General features: G+C 43.1%; 1 protein-coding gene across 2 annotated transcripts in view; it reads left to right on the forward strand.

The window, feature by feature from the left end:
• The window catches only part of SEC14L5 (SEC14 like lipid binding 5), a 38,189-nt gene extending 27,489 nt beyond the window's left edge, over positions 1-10,700 (forward strand). For both annotated transcript variants that reach the window (XM_040574291.1, XM_040574292.1), the window contains 9 exons: positions 1,793-1,982; positions 2,630-2,718; positions 3,268-3,338; positions 3,991-4,162; positions 4,801-4,935; positions 5,349-5,486; positions 5,595-5,840; positions 6,260-6,438; positions 7,619-10,700. In XM_040574291.1, coding sequence (XP_040430225.1) covers positions 1,793-1,982; positions 2,630-2,718; positions 3,268-3,338; positions 3,991-4,162; positions 4,801-4,935; positions 5,349-5,486; positions 5,595-5,840; positions 6,260-6,438; positions 7,619-7,724 — 1,326 coding nt within the window. In that variant the 3' untranslated portion in view covers positions 7,725-10,700. The remainder of the gene's footprint in view (positions 1-1,792; positions 1,983-2,629; positions 2,719-3,267; positions 3,339-3,990; positions 4,163-4,800; positions 4,936-5,348; positions 5,487-5,594; positions 5,841-6,259; positions 6,439-7,618) is intronic.
• The last annotated feature ends 1,215 nt before the right edge of the window (positions 10,701-11,915 follow it).

The raw sequence follows: 11,915 nt of genomic DNA on the forward strand, positions 1-11,915 counted from the left end.
AAGTCCCCTCAGAGATCCCTACCTCTGGTCCATAAGTGCTGAATTTGCCTCTTACCTGTAGTTAAGTGCAGTCCAGGTTTGAAAACCATTGAAAGTAAGAAACCTGTGTAACAGCCAACCCTTCTCCCTCCTCTTACAGGATATGCAGAGCTGTTACAGAAGGGTTTTTGTCTGTTGTCTTGTGAGTAATGGCTTTCTCTGAACAGCAGAAATGCTAATGTCAGTTATCCAAGGAAAATTCTGCTGTCTTTAATTTTACTATGATGCAGAAAATTTGGGGGGTGTTCTTCTAAATACATCTGAGATCCTATTTGGAAAAGCTGCCTTTTTCCTCTCAATGACATACAAATGCAGTTTTGCAAAGTGTTTGAAATAGAGCATTGTGCTGAACAGCATTAATCATAGAATCATTCAAATTGGAAAAGACCACTAAGACTGCCTTGTCCGACCTCTGACCTAGTACTGACAAGTCCACCGCTGAGCTCCCATCTCCTCTTCAGGTGCTTCTAGGCTTGGCTCTAGGCTGCCTGAGCTCTACCCACCTTTGTACGGAATCAATTCGTAGTAACCCTTGCAGCTTCATATCAGCCTTTGAAACACTGCTGGCAGCTTTGCTTTCTTCTTTGCTCTCTGTTTTCATGAGCCTGTCAGTGAACAAACAAAAGAGCTTTGACTCCTGAACGCACGCTTTTTTTGTGTTACAGCAGGGCTCAGATGGCTGGCATTGTGCTAAGCACAGTACAGATGCTCCGGAGACTATTCTAGCCCTACAGAACTTAAATTTTTAATGGAAACTTGATGTAGCAAATGAGGCCAGACACTTTTGGGGGAGTTGGGGTGAAGGGACTGAGAAGAGAAATCAACAGTACATGCAACTAGAATCCAGCTGTTTTCACACCTGACAAGCTTTTAGTCAGATTTGGCAATTTTCTGAGATCCATTAGTTATTGTTATACTGCCTACTACCTAGTGTTACTGCCTGGTTTTCTTTTGGTTTTCAGCTAAGGGAAAAAGATAGGGGATTTGGAAGGAGGTTGGAATAATCCATTCTACAGCTGTGGTATGGGAAGGGTTTTGTGCCTGTGGTGCTAGAATTACTGACCGAATGTGTTGGGATGAGTAACTGAGCGGGGGTGTACTGTGACTTTGGGTGGTTTGTTTCTTTTGGTAAGAGTTAGTGCAGTGGGATGCGGTGAGCCTGTGGAAGGACTCAAAAGCTTTTCTGTTCAAACAACACCAGCAGCAAAGCAGAGGAGAGGCCTGAAATGTGGTGCTAGTGGGTGATCGCTAGGAGACTGTACAGTGGTGACCCACCTCCAAACAGCACGTGCTTAACTTGGTTATTGTGTTACCTACAAATGCTTTTCATCCTTTGCTAATTTGCCCCACAGGAAGGTAAGCTTGCAGCTGTATTACTTTCATTCAGTGTTTTGTTTGTCCTTGTGGACAGGTAACTGAGGGAAACTTTAGCCAGCCCGGAGTTTGCGTGGGCGTCTGGCCATCAGCTCACTTAGTGCAGGGGATTCTCACAGGCTGTGTGTGTGCATGTGCAATGCTCTGATAAATTAATAAGCCCATCTCTCTCAAAGGGACATGAATTCTATGATTCTACGAATTAGTCATTGCTTTCATGCTCCTATCACTATCTGCTGCATTGAGTTGGATTCGGGAGGGAGAAGGAAAGTACGTTTGATCTTTATCTTAAAACTGGTGCATGCTCTGCAGGCTTCTCTGCAGGCTTCATAGAGCAGTGGTACAAGTCCTGATCCTTACAATTTCTCTTTTCTCTCAGATCCCCAAAGATGAACATATCCTTCGATTTCTACGGGCTCGTGACTTCAACATTGACAAAGCTCGAGAAATGCTCTGTCAGTCGCTGTCTTGGAGAAAGCAATACCAGGTGGATTACATCCTACAGTCCTGGAGGCCCCCAGCCCTCCTAGATGAATACTACACCGGAGGATGGCATTATCAAGACAGAGGTTAGAAGCTACCACTTACACTGATTCTACAGTGTAGCTTGCATTATAAGACCTTATAAGTAGCTTGTCTGTTTTTGGAGAAGATTGTATTGATGCTTTAAACATTAATAAAGGAGTTCTAACATCTGTAAATAGCCATTCTCTATTGCTGTAGTTACCTTATTTTCTCTGCACAAATCAGGCAGACTAGAACCAGTGCAAAGCAGCATCTCCTTGATAGGATGGCCTTTGGATGTGATTTTTATCCTGTTCAAATATTTAATGTGGCATTTGTAAAAGGTACTAGAGTGACAGTCTGGGAGACTACAGTACATGGCTCTGTCTGCAGTAGAAGCTTCTCCTCCTGTGCTTGATGTGAGGGCAGATTCTAGCTCTAGACAGCCTGACTGTGTTGCTCTTTGCCTCACTAAATTAAGAATACCAAAGACCAAACAGTGTCTTATCACTCGGGACACTCTCTGCCTAGTCAGTGGTCCTAGCAGCCCATTGAACAGTTTCTCTCGCAGGCACGTGACACATCCCTGCTCACAACAGGCATGTTAGGATAATCACCTGCATACCGCTTTTCTGCATGCACTGAAGAACTTTACATCTCTGGGCATTTCAAGTTCAGTTATTGTTTTTAAACCCTTACGTTTGTTTTGAAGATGGACGACCGCTTTACATCCTTCGTCTTGGCCAGATGGACACAAAGGGTTTGGTGAAAGCCCTGGGAGAAGAATCACTGCTGCGACATGTAAGATCTACGTTAATTTCTCACTTGAGGAACTGTATTTCCCTTGGGGTCTTTAGAAGTCTTCCTGTAGTGCAGCAGCAATCTACCTGCTTGACAGACATGATCACTGTGTTTTGTGGCTGACAAACCAAAGTTATACCTTTGGCTTAGTGTCTTTGGCATGCCCTAGCTTCTCTGTCTTCCTGCAGAGACAGATGTGAAGTTTTTGTAATCATACAAATGAGCCAGAAGGATGTTCTCTGATAATTTGCAGTTCAACAGTAAGCTTTCCATGGCCATTTTCCATGCAGCTCAGTTAATAACATTTGACCTTGAGGCTCTTATACTTTACTGTAGATTTTCAACACCTCTACCTTGTACGTCCAGCATAAATTTTCAGTAGAGAAGCTTTTCTTTTTCTTCCAAACACATAGAGACTTACTGTTTTGCACACTGTAAGTTCTCAAACTGGTATATTTCTGGGCTGTGTATTTTTAAAGGTTTTTGGGTTTCTCCTGGTTCCTCAGTCATGCTCAGGCTAATCCCAGTCTATACTGTCTTTAATTTCAGGTTTTGTCAATTAATGAGGAAGGACAAAAGAGGTGTGAGGAAAACACCAACCTATTTGGCCGCCCCATCACGTTAGTATAGTCAGTTTTCTTGTATCCTTACTGAGTTGGAATGAATGTAATGAGGATGATTCTGTGAAGGTTTTAGATGATGTTCTTAGGTTTAAACTGCAGAGAGCAGTGTTGTGCGTGTCTTACAGGCTGTTCTTGTTTGGGCTTTGGGGTATCTTGTATAGCAGACTTAAATGCAGATAAATTCTACAGCTTCATATGAAAACAAGTATTGCTCCTTCCTTGTTTTTTTTTTTTCTGTCCCCCTTCAGATGAATTTAACTTTGCTATTGTAGTGCTTTTAATCCAGAACCTTAAAATATACTTTTTAATATTTTTTTTAGCAATGTGTCTGTATACCTTCACTCTCTTCCACACTGATAGCTTTTACTCTTACCTTCAGGGTTGAACGTCTGCTTTATCTTTTTTTTGGATGCAGTGTACTGAAAGCTCACTGGATTCAGGCTGTCTGCTGCCTGAGTAGAGATCTGCTCTTTACTGGAACTGCTTGTTTCCCTCATTTAGTCAATGAAGGAAATCTCAAAAAAAGACCTCAACGGCCTTTAGATCTTGCTGCAGCCATGATGTTACTGAAATGTTTTGTGGCTCTTAAGCTGAGCAGCCACTGTGAAGGAGAGATTCTGACTGGTCTTTTTCTTCACGTTTATTTTAGATCCTGGACATGTCTGGTGGACTTGGAAGGGCTAAATATGCGGCATCTCTGGCGGCCTGGAGTTAAGGCCCTGCTTCGAATCATCGAGGTTGTAGAGGACAACTACCCCGAAACTCTGGGCAGACTTCTGATAGTGCGAGCACCCAGGGTCTTTCCTGTACTCTGGACTCTGGTGGGTGAAATCTGGACTGCAGGATCATAAGCAGTTGTACGCGTACAAATAGCTCAATCATCCAGTCATTGTAAGTTCTGCTTATTCAAAGGGTTAGGGAGTGAAAAGCTTCCAGGCACCTTGTACCTGATCTTCTGAAGAGGCCACAGCTTTGCTACAGAGCAGGCCGTGTATTTGATCCTATGGTTGTCATTCTACCAGGGCAGGACTTGGGACCCAAACTGTTCATCCTGGTGCAGCAGTGGTAACCTGTGGTGGGTGGGTTTTCATGTTCATGGGAAAAGATGATTTTTTTAATCTCATGCTGGAGGATACTGAAGAGAAAAGTAATGAATATGGTTCTTCCTAGTGCTTGCTGACAGTTATAGCAATGTAAGAATGTGCTTGATAAATTTCTTGTGAGGTTAGTGTGTTATGTGGTGACTGAAAACTTATTTTATCTGAAGTAGAAAATGTCAGGGGATATAGCATTTTATTTGTTATCCCTTACTTTGGGAGAGCACTTCAGAGTTGCAGAGCTCTACCCTGCTGCCGGCCTGCATTCCTGCTGATGAGGCCTTCCAGTCTTCTAGTTTGTATCTCAACATTACCTCTAACTTCACTTGGTGACAGTGATGTCCTCTGTCTACTTATTTTAGGTCAGTCCCTTTATCAATGAGAACACAAGGCAGAAGTTCCTTATTTACAGTGGGAATAACTACCAGGGTCCAGGAGGGCTGGTAGATTACGTGGACAAAGAGGTGATCCCAGACTTCCTGGGAGGAGACTGCATGGTGAGTTTTCCTTCCTGTTGTGCAGGTGGAATCAAGCTCCCTCAAATCCCCTCCTCCTACACACACACCCCACCAGCCTCCTGCTTCCTTCTGAAAGACGGTTGAATTTCTGCTCTGGTTGGGGTACCACTGTTCTGGTAACCACAAACCACTGCACAGGAGTCTTCACCCTGAAGTGATGATGTTGCCCTAGATAGGAGAACCACACGTCAGCTGCTCTAAGTTTTTCAATTTCTTTAAGACTGATTAGAGAAATGATCGTAGTTCAGGAAAAACTTAGCCTCACTGTGAAACCTTATACAAAGTTAAGGTGCCTATCCTCAGTGTCCGACAGCTGGCAAGAGTTCAGATGACCCAGTACTTTACTAGTGGATTAATATGAACCCTCTTATTTGTGTCTCTCACTCTTCTAGTGTACTGTTCCAGAAGGCGGGCTTGTTCCTAAGTCACTTTATCAAACAGATGAAGAGCCAGAAAATGCAGATCACATCCGGTTATGGACAGAAACTATCTATCATTCTGCGAGCGTCCTCAGAGGAGCTCCACATGAGGTACAACCTTTGTAGGGAAAAAATGTGTTTGTAGAGCGGGGAGGAAGATGCTGACTGCCATTTGAATGCCTGACTTTTTACAACGTGCTTGTTGTATTTCCTTTTTAGATAGTCGTGGAGATTTTGGAAGGGGAGTCTGTGATCACTTGGGACTTTGACATCCTGAAGGGAGATGTGGTGTTCAGCCTCTTTCACTCCAAACGAGCTCCTGAAACAAGTCATAAAGAAGCCGCGTTACCAAGTACCTCTACTGCTGGGGACAATGTGCAGCTCATTGATAAGACGTGGGTCCTTGGAGTGGATTACAGTCGTATGGAATCTCCACTGGTTTGTCGGGAAGGAGAGAGCATCCAGGTCAGATGTGTTTGGGCCCTGGCATGGATCTTACAATCCTAGCATGCTCCAAAATGATCTGGTGATGGGGAGGGGAAGGAATCGATGGGATGGGAAATCATGTCTAGTTTGGAAGCAATTGCTGTGGTAATCGTTCTCTGAATTCCCTGTGAAAATGACTGCTACGGCAGTTCTAGTTTAGACTGAGCCATTGGAAAGAGATTCCATAAGCTGTGATAAAAAGCTAATTGAAGATAACATTAAAAAAAAGAAAAAAAACACCTAAGATTACAGAGCTGTGGCTGAGGCACGTAAAATGAATTGAATGATGTATGCTCCTCCAAGCAGTCAGCTCAGTAGTTCCTTTTAACTTTTGTCAAGTCATTCAGTTATTTCATAAGATGCCTGGTAATCACTTGGGAGTGCTCTTTTCTTTCCAGGGATCTCATGTGACTCGTTGGCCCGGCTTTTACATTCTCCAGTGGAAAATGCATGGTCCTCTGCCCTGTTCTGGCACTAGCCTCCCTCGGGTGGATGATGTTCTCGCCTCTCTGCAAGTTTCCAGTCACAAGTGCAAGCTTATATATTACTATGAAGTGCTTGCATCCAAGGACTTCAGGTAGGTTTCCTTGTGTGTGTTACTATACAACTTGCAATAGAGAAGCCGTATGAGAGGACTGAGTGTGACTTTAAACATGCAGATACCAATGACCTCTACAGGGTGCATATTTCATTGATAAGAAGTTAGATGGACACAAACTTGGTGGTATTATGTGGAAAGAGTCTCCTTAATGCGGTGGGTAATAAGGTTTTTCTTTTGTAGCAGGTTCCTCTTTGCTGGATGTCTGGCCGCTGGCTGGATCTCCACCAGTGGAATTTGTGCTTCAGTTCTTGATTACAGCTACTTGAAGTGAGGGAGGTGTGCTGATGAACTTTTTGATATTAGCTGGGAACATTCTGAGAAGTTACTTTTTGAGTAACTTAACTATTTCGTTCATATTTCGTTTGGCATTTGACAAAGGTGTCTGTTCTGACTAAGTGTGCTTTCTCAGTAAGTGTGTACATCAACCTCTGCAGGATAGCCTCTAGCCTCCTTTAATGCAAAAAGTACTTCTCAAATCAGCCAGTAATTTGAATACTTCACAAGTACTTTCCTAGGAGCCAGAGGAAGGGTTAGGTAGACCAGGCTTGCAGATGGGCAGGTGCTGACCTTGAGAATGTGGCCTGGCCAGACCCTGTTGACGTAGAGTAGCAGCAAATTCCTGACTCCAATCACTCAAACCTGTTCCTCCTTGCCCTACCTGCATAAAATGTGTTGGAAACAGTCTGCAGTCACAGCTGTGGTGACTTGAGGCTGTGTTGGCAGGGACTGAAGACAAAGACTGAATGGTGCTGGAGCTGCGACTCTGGTGCTTAGCAGGCTGGAGGTCCCAGGTTAGCTGCAGTGGCTGCATTCACTGAGCTATGCTGTGTTTGGAATGCTCTCTGGTTTTCCTTTCTGCTCAGCAACTGTGTATGCAGCCCTACAGAGAGACCAGATGCATTGTACTCCGAGGTTTACTGCAAGAGGCAAGTTGTAATACCTGTAGCTAGCAAAAAGATGTCTGTGATAACTTTTCCTTGTGACACAGAGGAAGGAACCTTGAGATTCGTAGAGACCACAGTGAAAATGATGGGACAAAAAATAAAATACTTCTGTAAACATTATAGAGAGTAGGTTGATCTCCTGTCAGATGTATAAAGTTATCCATGAAATAGCTGCCTGTTTCATGTTTCACATCTATTTTGTCCTGTCCCAGGGGATCCATGTCAAGCCTGGAATCTTGCAACAGCGGGTTTTCCCAGCTGAGTGGAGCCACGACATCTTCCAACCAGTCCCAGAGCAGCTCCCATCTTTCCAGATAGCAAGGACAAGGCTACACCACAAGGAAAAATCACTCAGGGCTTCTTGGCTGCCCCAGAGCTGCTCTGTGCACCAAACCAAAGAGCCTGCAGGGGCTGAGCCTTGAGGCAGTCGTTCGTGTGATCACAGGCAGCAGCTGCTGGACAGCGAGTGACTTCTGGGAGCTGTTCTCGACAAAGACTTAGCACTCAAATGGCAGGTGTAGTACTTCTGTATCAGATGCCTACTTCTCCAGTAGTCTTTTTCATAGATCGTGTTTTTGGATGAATGTCAGTTTGCATGAATTCATGTTATTACTGAACTCTAAAGGGCTCTTTCCAATCAGTCCTTTTCCTGTGTGTGGCAGAGGAGACTGATGTTGCCTTATCTGATTGATCTGTAGGACTAGATTATTCACGTGTAGCAAAATTAATCCAGTTTTCTGGGTGCCCAGGGTAGCACTTACCCATCAGAAATTAAAGTGGGCATTTCAGGTGCAGGGACTTGAAGCAAACTGTAAATACCTTAATACAAATAGGATATTTTAGAAACTAGTTCCAGGTCAAACCTAAAACCTCTTCCGACCTGACAGGATGCTATTAGGAAATGTGTTGGATTTTTTTAACCCACTGAGACACAAAAATCAAAACTGTTTTCTAGAAAGTATAGGCAGAGAACCTGCCTCAAGTAAGCAGCATCTTTCTTAAAGATAGACTATTTATCCTTCCTCCTCAGGTTTACAAGCAATAATAGGTAGATCTGACCCATCTCATCAAAGTAGATGGGAACTGAATCAAATTATAAAGGGCTAAGAAAAGCAATATTTTATTTCCTGAAGGCACAAAGTTTTATGGCAGTATTAAAGAAGTCTTTATAATGTGAGCTAACTTGAAAACTTCAGAAAAAAAAGCATGTATGTATTTAAGCGCTTACTGAAACATATTTATTCAAATAATAGCTTATTTTAAGTTAATTTTTAACTTATTTATAATTTGAAAAATGAGTATTTATTAAATCCAATCACTTTTTTTTAGTGAGACAAACTCCCTTTTAGAAAGGAATAACTGATTGTCTTCACTCCCAAGAATCTTTCTATTTCTAATTTTTGTGACTGCCAGATATTCTTGTGTAAAGGGCTGTATCATACATCGCACTAGGGATAAGGGCTGCATGTCATCTTTTCCTGCAAGGTCAAGTTAGAGTCCAAAGCTTGGGGCTCTACATGGATGTTTCCCAGGATTAAGAAGTGATTATTACATTACATTTGCGAGTTGTGAGAAGATGGTGCATCTTCATGACATTCATGACATGCCAAAACCACCGTGTTTGTCAGAAATCTCCATGATTATGCTAGAGAACAGACACATAGAAAAGGTGCTGGCAATTGGTTTATCGGGGCGGGTAGCAGAGAAGTTGTGTTTTTGTTTAGGCAGGAAAAAAAATAGGTGTCAAATACTGAGTTGCACTTAGGCGATATTTGCAATTAGCGGACACGTGGGACTTGTGATGCAGACCGATGTCTGCTCTAGGATCCAGCAGTGCTGTGCGGAGACCCCATCCCTACCAGCTGGAGGTGACTGCTGCACGGATCGCTCAGGCTGGCCTGAACTACATGAGTGTCCAGTTCCAACACTGGGCAACAGTGCAGATGGTTCTGGGGTTTGGGGCAGGATTGAAGCACAACTTGCAGTGGAGGTGTAGTTTCTTTGCCAGCACAGCCATTCAGGTATCCATGGCCATGCTACTCAGTACAATCCTGTCTCTTTTCCCTTCTCACCAAGCTTATATTAAGGTTGATAAATGTGTGCAGGTAAGGAGAACATATATGTAAAGTAATTCCTTCTAATCCTACTTCTTTATTTAATTGCTGATTTTGAAGCACCGGGCACTGAAAAAGGAGAAAAGCATCCCAAATAATTGGAACAAAAGATGAAGTTGACGTGCTTATGTAAGTTGCCTTTTTTTTTTTTTTAAGGAACAGAACTGAGGAAATTAGTCCCCCACCTTGTATCTCAGTGTGAGAGCAGAACAAGTAACTTAGTTAATGCAGGCCCTAGGAAAGTTCTGATTTCAGGGAATTCACCAGTTGTTCTGTAGACTTTACCATTTCTCCCAGGTGATTCAATTTTTGCTTTTTCAGTATACTTGTAGTCTAACACGAAGAGGGAGAAGTACTACCTTCGCTCTGGAAAATGAAGAGTCCTGGAATTAAAATGCATGTGTGTATCCTTAATGTAAAATCCTGCAGAAATAATTAGTTCTGGTGCTAGAAATGCAGTTTCAAACTGGTTCCTAAAGCATCATGAACAAACCCAGCCCTTCCTTCCCTGGGTTGTTCCAGGATTTCATCTTTTTATGGCTTGATTCTTACTTAATTTGGTCATGTCCCATGGTGGTAACATTCCTGTTTCTAGTGTTTCCACTGGTTTCCTCTGATTAAGAATCTAAGAATCTTTCCCATTGTGCTGGGTTCTCTTAATTTTAAAACATGGCGTATGCTGTTCTCCTCACACCAGTGAAAGGTTTGGGTGCTTAACGCTTGCCGGGGAGGCATCTGGAACTTGGTGCATTCTGGCAGGTCTCTGAATGAGCCAGGAAGAGATGAGGGGCTGGTCCTGCAGAGAGCTCCCTCCTGCTGGCTCTGCGGACACACGAAATAGCTTTTCCTCATTTGGTAGTATTGCTCCTGTCCCACAAGAAATTGCTGCACAAATCTGCTTGGGAAGCAGTTTGTGATCTCTCCCTTGTCAATTTCGAGCAAAATTGCCTGGATTATTTCACCTACCAATTTACTTAGCTAAAAAATGAAATAATCCGATATGGATTTTTTCCTTTTTTTTCCCCTGAATGTTGAGATAACATCCAGGCTGTAGTTCCCTTCCTTCTGTCATGGCTACTGTGCTGTGTTTTTGTTTTTCAAACTGGCTTTGTGAATTGCAGATACAAGAGAAGCAGGATTTTTCTAAAACTCATTTTTCTTCTAAAAAAAAAAAGACAAATAAGAAAAAAACAGCAGGCTTTAGAAAGTAAGATGTTCTGTTTTCTTCACAGCAGTCTCTCATGAGTTGAGACCAAGAGGAGTTCTGGGTTCTGTTCCCAGTGGCTCCTTGTAAATCTCATGAGCCAGGACTCTGAAAGTGGGCTCCAGGTTTGGGCACTGAGCTGGAGGTGCAGCAAGGACACCCTGCTCCTCAGCAGCACCCATGCAGCTGTTCTTCAGTGTAGTCGGTTTGGGCTGTGCTCAGGTAACGAGGTGGGTGCTTAACAATTAACTCCTCAGTAAATGAGGGCTTTCCCCTTTCAGATATTCCATACACAGAACATAATGCCTACCTCAGAGAGCTGTTGCCATGTGTAACGTGTGATACAAGATCTCAAGAGAAACGGCGCTGTAGTTGATGTTGGCACACAGTGCTGTGCCATCGTTTACAACTAAATATGGCCATATGTGAAACCTCTAAGCAATTTCTACAGGCTTGCCCTGCCCTGCTGTTTACTAGCTTCTGTCCCAGTAGGACTAAGGACAGACAGAGCACATAGATAGGCACACGCTAAAGACGGACATCATTGTTTTTCAGGGCAAAGCTGAAATACAGTGACTGAGACATTTTGGCTAAACGTTTTGGTGTGTTTCAGGTAGCTTGGTCTTGTGAAAGGACTGCGGGAGACTCTAGTCCGCAGGATGCCAAAGCAGCATTGCTGGCTTCTTTACCACTTTGTGCGTGCCAAGGGTGAGGCTGAAAACTGGCACGCCACATGCTTTTACATTGTCAGCGGGAAGGCACATAGTGCAGGTCCATGTTATCTCATGGCTTCCTGAGCCCTTGCTTTTGGGTGGCAGAGAGTAATCCTGATTGCCCTGAGGAAACTGCGTTACTGCAGTCATTTTGGCTGCACAGGTGTGTTTGCTGCAGTTTCAGACGCAGCCTTATTCATGTCAGACTTGTGGTTAGCCAGTTTGGTTGTATCACATTTTTCAATAACGAGGGAAAAATCAGCTTAATAAGAATTTATAAATCCAGATTTAACTAAATAACTGAAATACTGTTGAGTTTTGCATTCTTTGCATTCTTTGGTCAGCTCTTTATAATAAATGTTACAACCCTCTGGGTCATGCTTTGAGCTTTGGAGAAGGCCTGAATTATTTTTGACATCTTTGGTTCCTTCATTAAAGATTTTGAAAATGCCATAACCTAGTCATCTTAAATCTGTAA

The sequence above is a fragment of the Cygnus olor genome, chromosome 15, assembly GCF_009769625.2.
Source record: "Cygnus olor isolate bCygOlo1 chromosome 15, bCygOlo1.pri.v2, whole genome shotgun sequence".
NCBI lineage: Eukaryota > Metazoa > Chordata > Aves > Anseriformes > Anatidae > Cygnus > Cygnus olor.